At 36.5% G+C, this 23,788-nt stretch overlaps 1 protein-coding gene across 8 annotated transcripts in view; it reads right to left on the bottom strand.

The window, feature by feature from the left end:
• nfia (nuclear factor I/A) overlaps positions 1-23,788 on the bottom strand; it is a 149,554-nt gene that overhangs the window by 111,979 nt on the left and 13,787 nt on the right. The window contains exon 1 of one of the 8 annotated variants that reach the window (XM_079890260.1): positions 2,018-2,937. The exons of 4 other annotated variants lie outside the window; for them this stretch is intronic. In XM_079890260.1, coding sequence (XP_079746386.1) covers positions 2,018-2,044 — 27 coding nt within the window. In that variant the 5' untranslated portion in view covers positions 2,045-2,937. Of the gene's footprint in view, positions 1-2,017; positions 2,938-23,788 lie in introns of those variants that run through there. 3 more of the 8 variants (XM_079890261.1, XM_079890264.1, XM_079890265.1) reach the window with 3 other exon arrangements.

Below are 23,788 nucleotides of genomic sequence, written 5' to 3'. Positions count from 1 at the left end.
AAAAGACAACTAACGTGATGTTAATACATTGAAAGGTATTCGATAACTAACGCAAGCATATTTCAGCATCGACTAACATATAGGAAGGAGTTGAAAAATGTTTTGATTTGAAGGATTTTACTATGAAATGACAGCTATATAAAGACGTGATTTTTTTTGGCACTCAGACGACACACACAAACACACACACACACACACAGAGAGAGCGAGAGAGAGAGAGAGAGAGAGAGAAAGTAGACATCATACTGCCTTAACACCGTAACAGAGAGGAAATCAATGGTCCGTCTCAATTATCTTCAATACAACTATGATTATTAGACATTTAATAATATCACTTACATTAGTACTAATTTAAAAGAAAGATAAAAAAGGATGACATTTTTGTAAGACTTTAAACTACATTATTCCTCTAAATTTAGCATTTCACTTATTTTTAATAAGTACTGTTAGTAACAAATATTTATAGTCAAGTAAATAAAAGATATGAGCTACATGTGAGTTTTTATGTGAGGTGTCAGTTAGTGATAATGTGTCACATTTATAGTGATTGACAAATTATCAAAAGCTTCCCTACGGTTCTGCATGGATTAACAGAAGTAAATAAGCCCTAAAAGAACTTTTGCAAACAAATCCAAGTCTTGCATCAAATCTATGAAAAGACGACTTAAAGTTTGAGCTTCCTCAGCTCGTCTTTCTGTGCACATTACACATAATTTGTCTTTTTTCGCATGAATCCTCTCCAGTGTCTCCAAACAGACTGTAACTAACATGGTCAAAAGAACGGCCCTATACGTGACACAATACTGAGGCCTTCTCCTTTGTTTTGTGCATTCAATAAAACGCATTTAACCAAACAGTTTAAAATCACATCAAGTCTACAGTACAACACTACAGCTTTTCCAGACCTGTCACCTCACTTCACCTGCCACCATGATTCAGATGACGACTGGATTTCTTTTTAAACCTCCTTTAACCCTCTCGGTTGCTGTTAAACTTTATTCCATTTTAGTTTTTATTCTGTGCCGATTACAAAAAGTATGATAAAGCCACAAACAAACAGCCCTATGCTTTCATAATCTTACTGTTTAGGTTATCAGACATGACAGCACCAAAGCTAAAACAGTCTTAACTTTTAGATTACACATATATATATATATATATATGACAGCAAAGTTTGCAAAAATCTAATCAAAGAGTTTCTGATGACTGGAGAAGAAAAAGTCTCATATAAGATAGCAGAATTATTGCTGGAAGCTGGTTTAAACTAAAGTTAAAACTGTAAACGGCATAGTTGTATTGATATTTAATAGTAAAAAGCAACAAAATATGACAATTCTGCTTTAAAGGTGTGTTCGGTTTTAAACTTAAATGGTCACACTCTTAAAAAATAAAGTTCCTTAATAGAACCAAAAAGAAAAACAGTCTGATGTCACAGTAGAACCTTTCAAAGTCCTGCAAAGAGTTTTTTTTTATTTTGCATTTCTTTAGATTTCTGGTGCTTTAAAGAGCTTTAAAGTCCAGTGTACTGGTCTGAAAAACTTACAAACGTGACATCAAAAAACTTTTCCAAAAAAAGGAAAAACCTAAAGCAACTTATTTACAGAGTTTTCTTTTTTCTTTTGTTGTTGTTGCTGACACTGTTAAATAACTTTATTTTTTAACAGTGTAACCAAATCAACTGTGCATAACGTTGACTCTGCAGGATTAGAGTAACGTTTTCTTTCATGCACAGCACTATTTAAAGCAAAACTATTTAAATCAACGTCTCTCCATACGCAAACGCGGCTAGAATAAAATACAACTGTATATAAATGTGCATAAGAAACATATATGTGTGTGTGAGGTGGGCGCCATACGCCATGTGGTAGTTCAGTTGGCTCTGTCAGAGCAGAAATGCCTTACTACACACTAAGTAACTTGTCTTAAGCAAAGGTTAGTCCCTATCCGTGCTGTCCCGGCCAAAGACACCGCTCAAATACAACAAACAGAGTTAATAATAGACGAAAATGTCACTTACCTGTGTTAGGCATAGCGGAGAATACATATCTGTCGGTTAACTCTTGAATAGGCGATGTTGTGTGTGTGCGTGTGTGTGTGTGTGTGTGTGTGTGAGTGAGGGTGTGTATGTGTGGATGTATGGGCTGTGTATGTATATGTGTGTATGAAAAGAGAAAAAAAAAGAGAGACAGAGAAGAAGGGAGAGAGGGAAAATAAAGCCTTGCTTCTTGCTTTCACATTTCCAACTCTGCGAAGTGCGCGCGACGCTTCAGCGCTCCATAGAGCTGAACTTTAACCCCGCCTCGAGTTACACACATCTACTGTACTGTACTGTTAAAGCCGTATATCCAAACTTTCGGCATTATCATCAACTGTAGCAAAGAGAAAAGTCCCGACGACGGACGGATGGATGGAAGTACAGTACACGGAGATTTCATAGAGCCATGAGTGAAACTGTGGTGATGAACCGCCGAAAGGAGCGATTATTTCATCTTGCGGGCATTTGAATAGAAACAAAAAGATAGAAAAAGTTGTCCGGATGCGTTACAAAAGTCGCGTTTGATTCATTCTTCGCTGTCTCTTATAGCGCCGCGCCGCGCGCTTGCATCCGCCGTGAGGCATGTGGCGGTGCGAAGCAAAACTGAAGCGGATTTACGAGCAGCGAGGAGGGCTCGGCATGCTTAGGAAGATTGTAATATCCTTAAAACCCCCTGTTGCAAAAGCTGCCACTTGTGTCGTGGTTAGTTTCGACCTGAGAGAGAGAGAGAGAGAGAGAAAAGGAGAGAGAGGGAGGAAAAAAAGTGAAGCGCGCACGATTCGAGTCCGCTGAGACGAAGCTCCCGTTCAAACTCTTGGGCTCTCCCATCAGCACAGCGCCCTCAATATCGGCACGAGAGTCATACACATGCGGGACAGGAGAAATATGCACTCCCAATGCCGCTGCACTTCGTAAACATTATTGTAATGCAGAAAGTGTGATAATGCATTTAACTTGCATGTTTTGACATTCTAAGCTCTGAATTTTTACCACAAAGCCTAAATAAACGAGTAGGCTACTTTACATAAAGAAACGTTTGGAATAATAAGACGTTCGTATTGCATTCACTGCCATCAGTAGTGTCTCGTCAAATTATAAAATCATTTTCAGATTTAACATTTCAGCAATAAATTTCATGCAATTCTTGCAAAAGGCAAAGAGCAATCAAATAACTGCTTCTACCTGCGTATTAAATACATTTTAAAAGCACGAAGTAAAATGTAACAACATTTAATAATACAAAAATAACTGATTGTAGCGACATGCTTAATGCGTAAGACGAGCAACCAATCAGTAAATGAATGAAGTCTCACGAGCCTTAATTACAGTTCTTGCTTCATTTCGAGACGGGCATGACGAAGGCAATAACTTTAGTTAGTACGCGAGATTCATACTTATTGATAATTATTTTGACTCACTAAAAGAATCAGTTCAAAAGAGTCAATCGTCTGGGAATCGCTGTATGTAGTTGATTCACTAAAAAGAGTCGGTTCAAAAGAGTCGTTCGGGAATCGGAATACATTGTTCGCGCTCAGTGTTTTTAATCAAGTAAAAATAACTAATTCATTCAGTACGCTAATCGTACTATACTGATCGCGCAATGTTTATGATTCACTAAAACGAACCAATTTCTCAGGACAAATCGCTTAGCTAATTCAACAACAAAAAACAAAAACATTCTGCAATAAACCAATGTTTTTTTTTTCTTTATGCTCACGTAATGTCTATTCGACCCCAAATAGGCTATAATAGTATTTCTATCTGCACGTGATCAGTATTGTTTTACAATATTTTGAAACGGCCAGTTAAAGCACCAATGTTTTCAGTATCATCTTTCACTTCTGTGAGCCCCGTCATGAACGTATTGATATGCGGCTGACAGGTTCCTTAACAGCATGCCTATAATTAATACGCCTATTTATATCTGGGATTTTGATATTTCAAAGAGCCATTGGGAAACACCACACGAAATGAAGCAGCGTGTTTTCAAAAACGTCAAACCTAAACAGGGTCATGATTTAAAAAAACAAGGTGGACACTGATGGACAAGAAAGCGACTGCCAATGCAATGTTATGTTTCTAATCACGTGTGCCGTACGTGCAAACATCATTAATAAGAAAACCTGGTTCGTGTAATTAGTTTGGTTGGCACTCAACACAGTTTTATTATTAACCATGCAACTACTCTCGCTGTAAGTCAATCGGGCGCCCCCTAGAAAACGGATCCATTTACAGAAAGTGTTTCAGAAATAAAGGATGGTATTCTAAACGAGACATCAATCTGTTGGGGAATTAAAAAAAAAAAAAAAAAAAAAAAAACCCACTATATTCCAGAAAGCAAGCAAATGATGTGCATACATGGATCGAGATTTATGAGCATTAAACCGTGAAACAAACACCAAAGGTGCGTTTTGTCAAATGCAAAATAGGTGATAATTAACATAGCACTGTGTGTGATAGAAATGATAGGAAACTGCATATTAATTATGCTCGCAACTCACAGTCACACTAACTTGCTGCAGGTGCAGGTCCGTCCCTCTGGCGTTTTCATGAGCTACTCTGTGATTGGGCAAAACACTGAAATTCAAAGCTCACAGTACCGTCGCTATTGGGCAAGTTTCGCACGCACGCATGTGACAGCAACCACTCCTAGACAGACACTCGGGATCTCGGCAAACAGCCTCGCGGAACACAAATAAATTAGATTGGGAAGAGAGAGAGAGAGAGAGAGAGAGAGAGAGAGAGAGAGAGAGAGAGAGAGAGAGAGAGAGAGAGAGAGAGCGCTTATCTTCATGATATCAGACTTTTTTTTGACAGCCTGACGAGAATGCAATCTGTGCAACACTGTCAGTCAAACCTGACGTTGACGTGTCGTTTCAAACTTTACGATGTAGGCTACTAAAAAAAAAGCCGATTTAAATAGGAAAAATAATCGATATAATACCAATTATACTGTATTTATTCTTTCCAAACATCTTGTATTGTCTTGACCTTGAACAAAAGGGAAGTGATAGCTGAACTATAATCCTGTCAATCTTGTAGACTATATACTATATAGTTTTCTTAGGTTTAACTTGAGGTTGCAATGCAATTTATTAGCACTTAAAGACCTTCTCTGACTCTGATAGAGTATTAAAGAAACTTGCTTTAAAAATGAACGAATGACCCTTAAACACTCATAAACATACAAACGCTAATTTTACTTGTGCAAAGAAAAACTGGTTCTTGCTGTTGTCCAAAAAAATAAATAATTATTCACTCCTGGATATTTTGACAGGTATCCAGTCGTGCACTTTAACTGCATTCTGTAGAACAAAAGTTGCAACAATCCTAATTTGAATGGGAACTTAAGAACGTTTCTCGTCGTCTCGCTTGTGAAGTCATGAAAAGGGAGTCGCGTGGCAGCGTTCATTTTAACACATGAACGGCGTGTCGAAAAGGCAGTCACCTGTATTTAATCATGCAGCCTTTACAACTTCAAAACGGCCTAGAAACGTCAAGAGAACTGGATCAATGAATCCAATAGGCCTGATCAGATTTTCACACTGTAATGTTTTCAGAAATTAAATGTAAACATCAAATATTTGAGCATCTTCAAATTCCCACTCAGGCCTAAATGTGCTTCGGTCTGAATTCAAAGTTATTACAGCCTTACATTCAGACGTCATTTAATTTAGATTTACGCATTGATTTCAGCACTGATTGGCTGAACAGCGCCTATAGGCCTGATGACGAACTCTAAGTTGGCGGGAAGAGTCAGGTGAACTGAAAACTATCAAAAAAAAATATGTATAGATATATATGAAAAAAATATATGTAGATATATAATATATGATAATATAAATATATGTATGTAAATATAGAAAAATATATGTAGATTAGAGAAATTTACGACATTCTGTGTCAAATTTTTAACACTATTAGGTTTAAATACGGCATTTAATTCAGACTCTATATAGACAGTAGTCCTATTTTAAATCGTGGTGTTATATATATGTATAAAGTGAATATATTAACCAAAAATTGTTGTGTTGTCTATAAACAATGAGTTACAAAACCTACACCGTTTGTTCAGGTTTATTTTCCATTGATCCTTTATGAGGAAAGACGAATGTTACCAAGCATTCAATCTCGAATTAAAAAAAAAAAAACTTTTATAGTAAAATAATTCAATTTATAATAAAATTCTAAAATTCACATATTTGTCTCGTTTAATTGTGGCAGACATTAGAGACGCCTTTAAAGCATTTTCTGCCAAGTTCTAGGAGAAGCCACTGAATGCCAAGGCAACTGTGCCAAGGCTTTTGGAGGCAGAGTGGCAAAGACGAGGCAAAAACGGCAGTGTGTAAAGGACAACGGAGCGAACTAGGGATTTAACTCTTCGAAAGAAACCAGAATTTGGGTTTTATGGTGCATTTTCAGCTCATTTTTAAGTCACGGGATCAAATCAGGTATAAGGCACCTAATCAACTTGGATGGAGCGTCTTCTCAACTTGAGTGTGTGGACGTGAGTACAAATCACTTTTTTATTCGCGATTAAAACAAGAAAAGAAGGAAAAAAAGACAATATGCGAGGTCTTATTTGAGAATCCGTTCGGGCTTTAGCGGGTGCGAAAGCACACCGATGCCAGACGAGTCAACAAGAGTAAATGTGTGTGTGTGGGAGAGAGAGAGCGAGAGAGAGAGAGGGTGTGTGTGTGTGTGTAGTGTGTGTGTGTGGAGTAAAAAAAAGTGCGCTGAAGTTTCGCTGCACATCTCGATAGTCTTCAGGGGTAAAAAATGTTTAAAACTCAGCGTTAGATCGCCATCTAATGAAAAACCACCCACTTATTGTGTAGAAAGTATAGCCTAAATAACGCAGCAGGTTATTTATTTGGCTATCACTGAGTTAATGTTGTTTATCATTTTAATATTAGCCAAAAGCAGTAAAGCAAGCACATCTAAATTTATGTATAGCTGCGGGAACTTGTGAATGACAATTTCCATTATAATAATAAAAAAAGAAGAAGTGTAGCCTATATATCATGAAAAAATTCGGAAGGTGTCAATATTGCATTTGAAAATGTATATTCGCGTGCACTTCTCAAAAAGTACGTGCCTTAATTTATATGCAAATAAATTAAAGCAGCAACTCGAAATATTGACATATTTAAACGATTGTAGGCTAGTTTGCATGAAGGCATTCTTGTCAAAATCACCCGTAGACTCTTTATGCAGGATGCGTCAGTTGAAAACTAATTGTAAAATGATGAGTTCCAGCTCAAATCATACTCAAATATAACAAAACAATAAAACATACAATGCAAATGAGTTAAGGGAAATTATAGCGAGAGATACACACATACATATAAAGATGAATCAATCTGATGTGAAAAATACGCTTTCCCTGTAACCATATAGTGACCATTAAAAAAATAGCAGTAAAGAAAAGATGTTTTTGCAAAGGTAAATGTGAAATAATGTAACATCTAAATAATATAACATCCATAGATAAAATTATACTACCATAATATATACAAATACATAGCCTATGCTACCATGTAAACCCAAATAAGTTAAAATATGCACTACAAGTTAAGTAAATAAATAAACAATCATATTATCCAATATTATTATTATTAAAATAAAGATTTATCACCATATTACTAGTTACATACATATAATACCAAAATATTTTGTCATAAAACCATTAGGCATTTTATTATTATTAATATCGTCGTTATTATAATTAGAAATATGATTTAGAATATAACTGATTATTTATAATAGACTCAATGCTCATCATTGATTTAGCCCGACTTCCTCCTCCATTCTATCCCTATGATTCTATCCGATCAGGCATCAAATATAGGTAGAGACTCCACCTAGAGGCTGAGATCTGAACTGACAGGACTCCAAACAACATCAAAATCTAGTCTTGTACCTTTACTAAGTGTGTGTGTGCACGCAACCTTACCTTTTCAGACACACTTGTAAAATATAATTCGGAAATTGCAATGGGATCAATAGCCTAATTGTCAAAAGCTTTGCTTAAGAGCATTTAAAGAGTAAATACATAATCTTTTGTGTGGAAAATATGTTTGGTAAGCATAAATAAAAGTAGAAAATGGTTTACTGTATTATTTTGTACAATTAATTATTAGAATACATATGATCAACGTTTTTGTCGAACCATGATCAGAGCAGTTCATCAGTCAAATGACGGTGTTCAAAATATATAGAATATTTAGTAATATACACTGTAATAAAAATTGGCTGCCTTAAATTTAAGTACAATCAACTTGGATGTTTAAGTCATTTCAACTTAAATTACATTAAACTGAATCTTGTCAACTTATAAAAAATAAGTTGAAAATTGCTTAACGTATTTTGATGAGTTAAAGCAATGTTAAAACATATGTTGCCATAACTCATTGATAATCATTTTTTACAGTGTATTTCAGTAATGAAAAAACAAATGCAGAGCGAAACTAAACAGTTCAAACTAATGTTTGGCTTCTTTCTGAATGATCTGGAGTGGAGAGTGAACTGGAGATGTGTAACTAATTCACCTTTTTTCCTTGCATTCCATTAAAAGCCACAAGAGGGTGATCTTTCTATACAGAAGCCCTTTTGATATCCGGTCTGAGCGTCTGTAACCGTGAGCCCTCCTTCCAGTTCAGCAAGAGTGTTTTGTCCATCAATGCTGAACTTAAACCGCTTTTGAATGTTGTCAAATATCACATGCACTGCAATAAAGAAATGCTGGAAATCATGACAAACATTTCTCGTTTTTATTTAAAAAAGATGCACATTTTTCTCTTTACGTTCACTCAAATGAGGCCGGTGTTTGGGAATGATACACTCGGTGGCTATCCAAATGTAAGCTCGGGAGTCCCACGCTCAGACGGCACACACCTGGAGCTTCGGCACTGTGGGGCAGGATTTTTGTGGAATGGGGGGGTGGATGAGGGGATTGTGTGGAGTCGCTGGATCCGGGGCTACAGTTCTCATTAGGCAGCCGGAGGGTAATAACATTATCCAGCACCATAGCAGCTTGCCTTCGGGGCTTTGCCAAGCCGGGCCTTATGAATAAACAACAAGAAACACGACAGAGGATCCCCTTACTCTACCTCTATTGTGCTTTAAAATAGGCTGAAGCTTTAACACACTCAGTTTGCATGTCTACAAAACGACAGGTGACTTTTAAAAAGGGATGGAAAACGTATAAAAATATTGGGAAATATTCTGGGCTCAAGTTAATGTATACTGTGTTTTACCTCCAAAATTTATTTCACAATGGAAGTGAATTGGGTATAGTTATAGGCAAAAGATGTTAACAATATGAGTGTTTACATATTTTAGAGTGAAATAAAAAACATCTACTAATCATCAACTAACTGTTGATTACCTCCAAAAATTCATTTCTTAAAAGAAGAAAATCTGTTACAGCGAGGCAGACACAATGGAAATGAACCTGGCCAGTTTGTAAGTGTTAAAATATTCACAGTTTTATTAGTACAGCCACAAAACATAAACAATATGAGTGGTAACGTAATTTCAGTGTGATAAAATCATTTACTAGCCTTTTCTGCACTGTAAAAACAAAAATTGCTGCCTTAAATTTTTTAAGTACAATCAACTTGGATGTTTAAGTCATTTCAACTTAAACAACAGTTGTTGTCAACAACAGAGTTGAATCTTGTATGACATAAAAAAAAGTTGAAAATTGCTTAGTATTTTGATGAGTTAACGTAATGTAAAACGTTGTCATAACTTATTGATCATATCATTTTTTACAGTGTGTGTAAAGCTAATTTTACAACTTTGTCGCCACAAAAATGCTTTAAACAACTGTAAAATGATGGTTTAAACAGTGTTACAGCTCAAATAATAAACAAGTTCCAACAGAAGAATTGATCTAAGTACTTTAATGAAATTATAAGATTCATATTTCAGCTTTTAACCCCTCAAAAAATTGACCCCATGTACTTCCTTAGTAAGTGCCTCCTGTAACCTTGATATTTGTTTTCGTTTTTTACAGAAATGAGGGACCTAATAATTTTTGAAGTTATCAACATTATGCTAACAGTGTTGTTTTAGTATTATTTAAATACTATTATAGTATTTTTAACTTTCATACTTTCAGTTTTCATTTCAATTTTAGCGTTTGAGTAATTGATGTGCTCTTGTCATTTTTATTAGTATGTTTTTTTTTAATAATATTTCTATTAAGCTTTAATACATTTTTATTTCAGTTCTTAGTACTAATTTTAGTAATTCAACTCAAACTTATTTTATTTCAGTTAGGCCTAGTTGTCGAGGATACTTCTCTATTTTTCATGATTTTTCAAGTTCTTCGTCGACTATTTATATTTTATTTCAGCCTTATTTCAATGAAAACAATTTCTTAAAAGTTTGTTTTTAGTCAAAAATAACAACACTGCATGTCACAATTGCAGTCGAGTGAGCTTAACTTTTTTGTAAACAATTATGTGATCAATGTTTTTACATTGCTTTAACTCATCAAAATAAGTTAAGCAATTTTTTACTTTTAAAATTTTAAGTTATACAAGATTCAACTCATTTTTAAAGTCAGTTTAATGTAATTTAAGTTGAAATGACTTAAACATCCAAGTTGATAGTACTTGAAAAATTTAAGGCAGCAACTTTTTTCTTTTTACAGTGTATTGCATTGGAATGTAATTTTTGTAAAAAATAAATAAATAAAATAAATAAACCAGTTTTCTAATTTTTTTTTAGAACTATTCGACTTCAAAATGCCCATTGTTCAGTCAGCGTTGAGAGAATGTGTTTGTGTTGGTAAGGGTGAGACGGGGTGGGGGAGGAGTGCCGGTGCTGGTTTGGAAGCAGTGGGCTCCACCTGCTGCCACAGAGATGCCAGCGCTGGAATATGGCCAGGATTGGCCCACAGTCTCACACACACACACACACACACACACACACACACACACACACACACACACACACACACACACACACACACACACACACACACGGGAGATCTGTGAGTCAGGCCTGCACAGCTCTCTCCTCATTCACAAACACAAGCGACTCAACTCGCATTCGCTGTGTTTTGTTCAATAAATAAAACTGTTTCCTCCAAGCGCCACAAATACTGTGAACAACAGGACTGATGTGGCGTTTAAAGAGCGATTGGGCGTAGATTAATGAAGAGTGGTGCTTACGACGGTTCTAATGAGTGCGGTGCGCTGCAGACAGAGGCCTTGATAAGACGAGAGGCAATTGTGAGAATAAAGAGGAGTGAAAGGAGACAGATGGGCCTTACGACGGTGTGAGAAGACAGGAAACACACACACACACACACACACACACACACACACACACACACACACACACACAAGAGGAGCCATGTAGAGTATCTTGATGACTGTGTGTGTTACAATCGTCTTCTTTAAAAACCACACAGGGATGATGTGACGTCAAGTAAGAAACAAAACACTAAAGTGCAGATTTTTTTTATTAATATATATATATATATATATATATATATTAAAGGGAAGCAAGATATATTGTATATAAAAGTATCAATGATTACTGAATGTACAAAAGTTTCTGCACACGGATTTTTAGAGAATATATAGAGAATGCACTCAATTTCTTGCTAATGAAATTAAAAAGTTTAGGGTCAGTATTTGTTTTTTGAAAGATATTAATATTATTATTCAGCAAGGGCACTTTAAATTGATCAAAATTGGCAGTAAAGACATCTCTACTGTTACAAAAATATTTATTTGAAATAAATGCCGTTCTTTTGAACTTTCTATTCATCAAAAAAATGTCCTGAAATAAATCCTGAAAAATAGTATCACGGTTTCCACAAAAATATTAAGCAGCACAACTGTTTTCAACATTGATAACAATAATACGATTTTTTTTGAAAAAAAAAGTAAATCAGCATATTAGAATGCTTTCTGAAGGATCATGTGACACTGAAGAAATTCAGCTTTGAGTCACAGGAATAAAATACATTTCAAAATGTCTTAAAATAGAAAACTATTATTTTAAATTGTAATAATATATTACAATATTACTGTTTTTACTGTATTTTTGATCAAGTAAATGCAGCAAAAGAGACTTCTTGACAACTTTTGAATGATGGTTATATATTTAAAAAAAATGATACTTAACATTAATAACGCATAAGACTTTTCCAGGTATTTATGATTACTGAATAAAGAATTAACTCACAAAGAGTAATTTCTAGCTGATTAAATATTTGAGAGCTGTGCATAACAAATCATATTTACTTTATATAAAGCGTTCAATGACTTTCCATTACAAATTTTTTTAAAAATCCAGGCTTGGAAATTATTATTTCAAAACTATGATTTTTCCAGATTTCCATGAATGTGGGAACCGTGAGCTATCCACTATTTTCACAGAACATTAAAATATTGATGTATCAAATACCAAAATGAATAACTTTGTGAGATTTTTTAGATTAATCGTTTACATCAGGCCTGAATTTATTCATTTAAATTTTATTTTCTGAGACGTTTCCAGGTTTCTAGAACCGTGGGAATTCTGCATTTTCCATTATTTTACGTATATTTAAATGTATTTTAATTATTTAAATTGAGGCATGCAAAACCCTCATTAAATGCCTCATTTAAAAAATAAAAATGAAACAAAACGGAATGTTAATAATATTGCCAATTATATTGATTATCAGTCATACCAAAATATACATCAGCAAAAATCAGTGCAATGTGGGAATTCCAAAAAATCAGTTCTAAGAAATCATGCCACACATGTCCAGCAACGTCCAGAACTCACGGAGAGTCTTTCTTAAAAACAAGCCTCCAGGCAAGTACGGTCCATATGCAAGCTGTTGAAATAGCCAGGCATATGCTGGGTATATATAACACGTTTTCACCCTCCCCCTCATTCCTTCTGTTTGATCGCAGCACAGACCGCCAGGAGCACACCAGACCGCATGCTCACTGTTCACCGCATACGTGCGTTCATTCAGCCCAGATACGGCCGCGTAAAGGACGCCAACATCAATGGAGAGAGTCACGTGAGAATGCAAAGGCATCACGAACACAAACAGCCGCACATACACAGACAAACAGATGTGCAAGGCAACCTACCCACCCTAAACGCTTTAAAAAACACTACGAGACACCTGACAGCTGTTCTCGGCTGGCGGGGGTGGGGGGCGAAGAGGGAAGGATTTGCAGCTCGGAGCACACAGCTGGATATGGAAACAACTCCCTCTCCCAACATACACACGCTCGGCTCTCAGCGTGCAGGAACCGACAGGTGACGGAGATGAAAATTAACTACAAGGACGATCCCAAGAGAATTCCCTTATTACACCGCTGAAAATCCTTCGATACAAGCGACTCTGTTGATCACTACAGTGACGGTGTGTAGACACGAATCATGCCATTCCAAGACTGATCTCTCTCTTCAATCATTTCCTGTCTTCTCCCTTTATATCGGGCTAAAAGATAAAATGTGCTTATTTGAGTTTATGTTAATAAGAGATCACATTATGTGATGTATTTAATATCAAAGTTTTGAATTTTATTCATTTATTAACATTATATTTCTAGGCCTGAAAGAACTTTAATATTCTGTGACTTTTTTAGGTTTCTGTGACCATGGGAACCATTAATTACCACCATTCTCATTGTAATATTAAATATAACAAAGAATTAAACTATGTGAATTGAATGCATTAATTAAGTTGAGGCATGCAAAATTCTCATCAAGGCACTTCATTATAGAAAATTCTTGTTCGCCTTGAAATAAAGAGAAAATTCTTGTTTTTATGGAATGTTGCAGTATTTATTATAAATTATTTATCCGTGTACATCATTATTTTATTTTTTCTAATTCATATGCCCTCATAATCTTTAATCAAAATAACTTGCAGTGACCTGTTTACCGACACGAGGGCGGGACAACCTGTCACTCACATGAGATCGACCAATAGCAAACCACAACTATCCAATTGATTCCCGATGGATGAAATGAAGTCCCGCCCTACATTTTGTCTTGTTCGAGAAGCCGTTCCACTCAGATATTCGTCACACTAGGGAAGAAAAAAAATCACAATTTCTGTTTCATTTTAAGTAAAAAATAAATAAATAAAATAGAATAAATGAATACTTTTACAAATTAACTTAATAAATCAATAATATTGGAAATCATCTGCTCTCAGCATGCACACTACAAGTACGATCCTAAGCGAATTCCCTTATTACGCCATTGAAATTCCTTCAGTAAAATCGAAATCTATTGATCACTACAGCGACGAAGAGTAGATGCAAATTACACCAGTTCAACACTCTCGCTTCAAAAATGTCTTTCTTATATCAGTCCAATAAAGCAGCAAAAGTGGACGAAGGAATAATTGATGACGGGCTTTTGAATCATTGAAAATGAATGCAAACCCAAGGTGGTAATGTGGCCACAACACAAAGTTTTCACAGTTGCAAACTATTTTATCAAAAAAGTTGAGTTTCAAAATTTACCGAAAAAAAAAAAAAACAGTTTCTATGCTTGTGTGTGCAGAGAGAGAGAGCTTTTTCACTTGCTTTTGATTTTGTTCACTTGCTTTTGTCGGTTGTAAGGACCCTTGAAATTATTTGGCCAAGTGATATGGAACCATAATGTGGTCGCCAGAGCTTTTAGCTGTGCGTTTACGGGAAAATAACTGCACACCTTAGAATGTTCATCAACCAACCAAAAGCAAGCATTATGTTAGTAACATAAGTGACGTGAGAATGGTCTAACTTTCAACTTGACAATCAGCTTAAGCTGCAGACAGAGCATCAACGAGGATCATCCGTCATTTCGATGACGCGCTCCGCAGTCGATGATTTTTAGAGTATCGTGGCTGATGCGCGATCATTAGGCTTTCATGTCTGCGATCAGGGGTATGAGGCAGTGCCAGGCCCATTGTGCCCATCTGCGACAGACAGGCCATTCGGGACCCTCTCCTGTGGTGTGACTAACTCATGCCGACAGTGCCAGGGATGAAGAGGGTCCCGGCCCTGCCAAGGGAACCACCATTGCTTGCCTCCACTCAGGGCCGCCTTTGTTGTGGCTTCACTATCTCCCCACAACATGTGCTTCTATCAAACCCACACTGACAATATCCCACTGAAAAAGAGAAAGAACACGTGAAATCCGCTTTTCGCAGCTATGTGTGTTATGTCTTCATTTGCCATGTGGATCTGTCTATCTCTATTTACTGGAGGAGAGGGATTTATTTCTGTTTGATATGTGTGGTTCATACTGAAATGTATTAATACGGTGAAAGAAGGGAAGGGGCAAAAAAGAATATGGATGCTTTTCTGGTGATCTCACATGGGACCACGCACACAACACACACACACACACACACACACACATACACACACACACATATATATATATATATATATATATATATATATTTCTTTTTTATTAAAATGTTTTCACATTAATTTCCATTAATTTTCCAAGATTTTAATACTCATTAAAGATAAATTCTCTTTAAAATGCTTAATTAGGATATATATTATTTTAAAGAATAATATTGTATATATATATATATATATATATATATATATACACACACACACACACGCAATTATTATATCTTAAATTTATATAATAAACATTATAGTATAAAACAAAAAATATCCACATGTGTTACTCTATTCCCCCCAAAAAATGATTTGGAACCATTAATGTGCTTGTAAGACTTTGACTTCTGTTTTAGAGTAATGTCTCCCTCTAATGGTCAATGATGGCAATTGCACTAAAATAGAGCAATTATACTGGACTGTTATGCTCTACATAATCTACAAAACACATCAATATTGATATGCAAAAAAAGCAAGCCTTTCTATTTATTAAAAGTCAATATTAAACTACAGCAACAACAAACTTTGCAATATGAACTTGCTCTTTTTCTCTGCACAGGGCTCTTTCTAGTTCTCCTTAATACTATTCCTTAGGTCAAGACAGGATTGCATGGCTTCCAGAATAAATCCCATGGATTACACTCCCAGCAGCGTCTTTGAACGCAGAAGCACTATGATCTGAGAACAGATGTGCTCATATGTAAGGAGGAATTCCAGTATAATGCTCACACACATCATATATGCTGCCTTTCTCTTGGCTCCTTTTATTTATATAAACACACCCTACATGTATATGGAAAAGCAACTACAGTCTTTGTGTGTAAACGGGATCCTTTGAAGCCTCCCGAAGAGCAGTGGTGGATGGGCAGGTAAATGAATGGAGGGCCTTGCCAGAGCAGGAGGGGGATGAACATGGCAGGGGTACAAAACTACAAAGACTTCAGCTGGGGATGAAGGATACAGGTGGAGAATTGGGACAGAGGGACAACATCATTTACTTCACCAGCCCAGTGAGGGGTGCGAGGGGAGCAACAGGGCGAGTGTGTGCCAATCTTAGATTCAATTTCATGCTGTTCTTCGGTATTGTCCGACTCTGTAAAGAGTTTAAATATGGTATTGAAGGATTTGTAGGAAAAGCTTCGTTGCTCCAGACATATTAGAATGATCTGTATCTAAATAAATGTTTGCTCTAATAAATGTTTCATTTGAAATTATTAAACATTGAATATTAAACTATTATTTGTATATATATATAAAAATTATATATATATATATATATATATATATATATATATATATATATATATATATATATATATATATATATATATATATATACATGCATTTCTAAAATGTATAATTATGTACTTAATAAAAACAACATTATAGTCAAATTAATTAAGAATTAATGTTAAACGGAATGAAAAAGTGGATGTAAGGGAGTTGCACATTTAGGGGAGTTGTATATATAAAAATACAATTATATAAAAAGTAAATATAATACCATTATAAATATAATATATTAAAAATATATATTTTGAGACATACTGGACAGATATTTCTCTAAATAAATGCAAATGGTTAATTTGGAAATATTAAAGTAAATATGAAATATAATTAGAATAAAATGACATAATACAATTTAATAATAATTAACATTAAACAGAATAAAAATGAAGGACAGATGTAGTTCACTGACCCCCAGCTACAAAATATGCTCTATATGAAATTACATTAAAATTATAAAATGACTAACACCATGAAAGAGGATTTATGGCACACAACTTGCTAAACTCTAAAACGTAACATGAGCTACACTGTATACGGCAGGAGCGAAAGTGTGACGGTGTAAAAACACGAGGATCTAAACTCAAGGGAGCGAAGGTGACGGGCGAGGCAGACCACACAGACCTTGGACAAATTAGAGAGGAATGCTGAAGGAAGTGTTTAGTTTTCAGCTTCACTTTCAATAAAGCTGAAGCACAGCGTGTGTGTTTGATTGCACCCCTGTCCGTTCCTGTACACGCATGCGGTCCATCTCTTGCTCTGTCTGCTACCTGAGCCCTCTCCATATCTAATTTTCTTCATTGCAGCATTAAATGGAAGTGCCCTCTTGAAGGAGTGGGTCAGCACTTATTTCCGCACAACTTAATGAAAAGCACATGGCTCGGATCCTGTTTTAGCAAACCTCCTCCTCCCTCTGGTTCATCCATCTCTCACCAAAGTTACTCCAGATATCTATGGATGATGAACCAAGCTCAACCCTAGAGCTGCACGATTAATCGGTAAAAGATCGCGATCTTGAACACTGATGCGATCTTATTCCTAAATGACAGTGATGTCGGCGTGCTGCTGCTGACCCAGAGAGAGCAGTTTTCATGTATAGGTACGAAACAGCTTCACGAACAATCTTTTCAACACCACAGTATGGTTATTTGTTTCAAGTACTCAGATTATCACAGAAGTGCTAGGATAAAAGTTTACACTTCAGATATAAACACTGATGTCTAGTGATCAAAATAGAGCGAATCACGTTTTGAAAGTAACTTGCCGCTTCAAATAACGATTGTACCATTACATTATTACACCAGTAGGTGGCGACAAGTGACTATTAAATGTGTTTGTCATTGAATCATTCATTCAAGAGATTGGTTCAAAAACGCTAATGAAACATTTATGAGTGAGTCATTGAATCATACATTCAAAGTATACTTTGGCCTTTATATTGCTGTCAATACCACTTAAGACAGAAATACCTTTCCTTATAAGTGAAGGCAACAACCGGAGAAAGCGTAAGCCAAATATGGAGACAGATTTACTAAACATGGCAAATTAGCGTGGGAGCGCAATTCCAAAAAAAACCTGGAATTATAAAAAATGATAAAAAACGTTCTGCGCTTTATCTACTGATGACGCGCAAATTAAGGAACACAGACAGAGCCGGATAATTTCCATAAAGACCAACACAATCTACCAGTTAGTGTCTGGTTTAAGATGGGCGGTAAATAATGGCGCAAACACCAGTAAATTGACGAGCGCAAACCTTAGTAAATCACCTTTCATGATTCATTTAAATACTCTCCTCCCATAAATTTTGCATCTAAAAGTGAAACTCCTACAAATGCATATGCAATAAGTTCAGCTGCAAAAATAACCCTGTCCACGCCATTTCAGTGCTAATTTTTCACTGCGTGTCTTTAGTAAATCCGGACAGTAGTTTTTTGATGCCAAAAGAACTAAAACTCCTAATGCACATTTGCTGGACCAGCCTTAAAAACGCAGTTTTGTTGAGATGGTCCTCACTGCAGAACACGAGATCCAGGGGGAGGAGTTGGATCCAGATCCAACTCCTCCCACCTTACATATACCTAAACCTACCCATCTCCACCCCCTGATCCCTAAACCCACCCCTAAACCTACCAATCTCCACCCCTTAAATGTGGATCCAACCCCGCCCCCTGGATCTTGTGGACTGCATTGAGGTGCTACTGGTTTTGTTGCACAATTTAAAGCTTCAAATCAAATCATATTCTTAATTTTGATCGTAATATTGACCAACAATTTTCGACTGCGAATAGAAAGAACTGCCAATCTAATCTTTAATTTATCATTAATTTGATATGTTACAAAAACTGCCTTCTTCCACCTCAGAAACATTGCTAAGCTACGGAACATGCTTTCTGTTTCTAATGCAGAAAAGACCTCTAGACTGGATGCTCTTCTAAGTGGTTGTCCTGCATCCTCAAATGCAGCTGCTAGAGTTCTTACTAGGTCAAGAAATAAGAGATATGACCATATAACCACAATTTTATCATCTTCTACACTGGTTACTATTCATTTCTGCATTGATTACAATGTATTGCTACTGACATGTAAGAGCCTAAATGGTTTATCTCCTATGTATTTAACTGACTACAATCCATCATGCTCTTTAAGGTCATGAACCGCTGGGCTTTTTAGAAGTACCAGGATATCCAAGTCCACTAAAAGAGGGAAAGCGTTTCCAAATTTGGCTCTGAAACTCTGGAAAAGCCTTCCTGATAATGTTCAGGGCTCAGGCACACTCTCCCGGTTTAAATCTAGACTAAAGACAATCTCTTTAGCCAAGCATTCACACAACAGATCTCCTAACCTTGCACCTCAGTTATATCAGATCAAATGCACAATTATCTATTGCTTTGAATTTTATGAGCAGCAGCTATGCTAATTATTTTCCATTTGCTTTTCCAACCTCTTACGAAGATTTCAGATGACCCAACACCTGTGAAGAGACGACGCCATCTCCTGTGAGGACTTCAGATGGTGCCAACTCTGAATCAACATGAACGACTGACAAATTTCTATATATTGTAATCATTATGATCACCAATTTTAATTGCTTTAATGAGCTCATTGTTTCTACCTAAATGAACACATGATTGATGTTAGCTAATTGCATGATTTGTATTATCTTAGAACTGTACATTTCTGGCATATGGACGTTTGACACAGTCAACTAGAGATAAACTGTAATGTAGAAACATGCATTTTCTGTACAGCTTCTTCGAAACAGCTTCTGTATTGTGAAAAGCGCCTTACAAATAAATGTGAATTGGATTGAATGTGGCTTGGGCAACCTGACTTGTCTTAAAAGGGACTTTGATTACCTCCAATGATCTACTAATATTGTAAATCAAAGCGAGGAGGACATTGAAATGAGTCCTAGTCCCAGCTGGCACTGAATCTGTCCCCGGTGAGAGCAGGCATGTACGCGGGCAGGCAAAAGAGGCCAAGTGTATTGCTGGAGGAGTTATGACAGGGCCAGGGAACCTGTGAAGGATGTGGCACATCTGACTATGGCTCCAGCACCATCTGTCAGCCTGGCAAAATCACTCATAAGCAGGTTACAGCTATGGCCTCCTGCAAGCCCTCGCTGCCTCTTATCTACACCCTGAGTGACCCGGCAGAGGGCAGAGTGGGTATGGAAGGACATGCATGAATCATGATGCACGGTATTGCGGAGACCACCTTCAGAAGCAAGACGTTAGAAGACCCCACCATCAAGGAGGGGACATTAAAGGGTAAAATATTTTTTTATTTTTAAACACCAATATTGTGGTAATGTGTTCTAAGGCAAAACCTTACACATATAGCTTGTTAAATCTAAAGATTGCTAAAAGTACATTATTTATTAAAAATTGTTCAAAATCATAAAACCAATCTTGGCAATCCAAAAAAGTATTATAAGTGATACAGATCGAGTTCAGGCAGTGGTTTGAGTGTGCATTTGTACAATAAAAAAATAAAACTGTGTTTGGGTTGAGTTGGTTTGTATGTGTGTTGGTTGATATCGGGACAGCTGGAGCCAATGGGCCATGGGAATACACTCATCATGAATATTCAGGCCCAGCCTCTGGAAGAAACAGCCGCCAGAGTGATGTCACATGTTCTAACAGTTGTGCGAGGCCACTTTCTGGGTCTGCTGGAGGATTGCATTTCAAAATGACAGAGATATATACTTGCAATGTTCCTCTTTTGTCATTTTCTGTCATTCTGTCATTCCCTCTAGGCTCCATAGCTCCACCTAGCTTTGATAAGTGACACAACATTTTGTATGTTAACAACTAGGGCTGGGAGAAAAAAATCGAATCACCTAGCTATTTACAATTCTAAAATCGTTTTTTTAGTCCAGAATCGATATTAATTCAAATTCAATTGCTTTATTTTTGTCCTTGCTTGTAGATGAGGTTGACAGAAGTTAGCCACTTTCATTCCAACAGAGGATGAAATGTGTCGTTATCTATGAGTGTTGAGTGACGTAATATCCCAAGAGGACGCGTGGAAGAGACGCGAGACTGAACGCACTGAAAAGCCCTCGCGCTACTCATATACTGAGGGAGAGATAAGACAATAGAACTGCACGATTCATCTTTAAAAGACTGTGATCTCGATTCAAACACCCACGCGATCTTTCAATTCGTCTGTCTATTAAACTTTGACAAAATCATATCGCAACATTCAAAGCTGTGTTGGCGCTGGCGCTGCCGCTGACCCGGAGAGAGTTGTCATGAAACAGCTCCACAAACAGTCTTTTCAACCTCATAGTATCATTATTTCTGTGATGCAATAGTTCAAATTATCATAGAAGTACTTGGATAAAAGTTTAAAGTTCAAATATGAACACTGATGTCTACAATAGCGATCAAAATCAGCTTTTGATCAAAACTTGGTGCTTAAAATAACGCATTTATCAATTACATTGTTTAAGTGGTGACAAGTGACTGTTAAAAAATGTATGTTATTGAATAATTTATTCAAGAGAATGTAGTATTGTACAATGCTTCTGAAGTAAAAGTCAGAAAGATGTGATAATTTGTTTTTGTAAATATGACTCATTTTATACATCATGTACAGTCTGTATAAGTGTATGATTGAACTTTTCCCGATGGTCTAGTGTATTGCAATATAGAATCGCAATACTTGTAGAATCGCAATCTTAAAAAAAAAAAGATTCGCAATACATCGGCACCCAAGTTTCGTGATAGTATCGAATCGGGAGATAGGTGTATCGTCCCAGCCCTAGTAACAACTGTAAAATATGAAGAAAAACTAATGATAAAAGATTAAAAAATAAATAAAAAAGTGTATGTTAAATAACACGTATCATGTAGGCTTAACTGTGAAAATAATGTGTTTTTTTGGATGCATTTGAAACCGCACATCCTAAAATTAAATAATGCATCACGATATAGTTAACTTTCTTTTCCTTGAATAATCTTTTCCACGTTCCATCTTTATGACGTGTCGGGGAATGTTGTACTGCGAGCCCCGGAGCAAGTTCCCAAACACTGTTTCAGGGTTAAATAAAGTTTGAAAAACAACTTTTCCCTTAAATATTACAACTATACCATTCACCATTACCAATGGGAATAAAGACAAATCCTCATTTGGCTGACCAGATGTTCCAACAGCCAGAAACAACTGTCTGTGAAACCTGCCGTTTCCTCAAGAGACGCTCAAAGATCACAGATGCATCATCTGTTCTCAACAACAGGAAAACAATAGCATATTTTTAAATACTCACAATGATCTTTCATCGAAAATGAAAGAATTAAAATAGCATTAGCATGGTATGGTATCAGTTTAACAGCAATATAACAAAAATAAAAATGCAATGCTTATGAATACTTCCCTTTATGTTTAAAAAATCTTCTTGCAGGACATGTGAAAAATAGGGTTGTGTTTATTTGAACAGCAAATTCAGCTCAATTTTATTTTCCAGTTTTCTTCATGGTGTCCGAGTCATCAACGCAACACGAGCCAAATCTGTTTCGGGAAACTTGTGTGTCATGGAAGTGATGTAGAGCGCAAAGCAGATGGGATAGATTAATTAGCCAATGTATGTTTAAGAAGAAAGGTATTTATTTGCGTGAGTGGCCAGGGGCCGGAATTAAAAGACCTGAAAAGAAATAAGGGACAGGCCAGTCGATCTTTTTTGGGGATCTCTATGAAACCAGCGTTTTCACAAGCTAGGAGCTATCAAGTTGCAACTTAAAGTGGTTTCAGGGAAATCATAAATAAATAAGAATAAAATCGTCAATCTGGAGCAGAGGAAAGCTCTTTGTTTACTGGCTGCTCAGGGGACCTGAAACGGACCCTCCGAATAAATAAATACAACCGCTACAGGAAGTTCAGCTGCTTCCCCTCAGGTCCAGTTTAGTTTTATTAGCTACAGTCCTGTAAAGATACTAAACAGTGACTGGCTCCCCTCCTTTCTCTCTCAGTCCTGCACGTGTACTTGCCCCACCGCCTGCTCCAATACACCATTGCCCTGCTCAATGCAAGCCTGTAGAACTCATAAACATCCTCTCTCTGAAGAGATCTTCCAGACATACTTTCTCCAGGTGCAGCTCAAACAACAGCCAACTAATCAGCTCTGGAGTATTGCTACCTTCCCTTCCCTGTGTGGGCAGACCTGCTCAAAACGTATCTTCATTTACTCACCCTCATGTCGGTCCAAACCAAAAGTCAAAAGGTGAAGAACAACCAGGCCAATCTTAAATATAATGAAAGTGAACAAGAACTAGACCTCCAGAAGCTCCAAAACAGCCATAAAATGGGTCCATACAACTTGTGCACTATAGGCCCTGTTACACCTGGTGTTAAGATGCGTTTCACAAGTAGATGAGGAAGACACATTCTCGGTTACACTAATCAGTCTCTTTTGTCCACTTTCAATCACTTGTGTCCTGATTTCTTCAAGGTCTATGGGTGGGTATATATTATGCATTTTCAGATATTTCAATCTAATAAATGAAATAAGCTTGTGCAATTTACAGATGAATGCGACTGGAGTTTCGGAGAGCAGCAGCTTTAGTTTCTACTC

The sequence above is a fragment of the Squalius cephalus genome, assembly GCF_949319135.1.
Source record: "Squalius cephalus genome assembly, chromosome: 13".
NCBI lineage: Eukaryota > Metazoa > Chordata > Actinopteri > Cypriniformes > Leuciscidae > Squalius > Squalius cephalus.
This window is presented reverse-complemented; position numbering and strand designations above follow the sequence as displayed.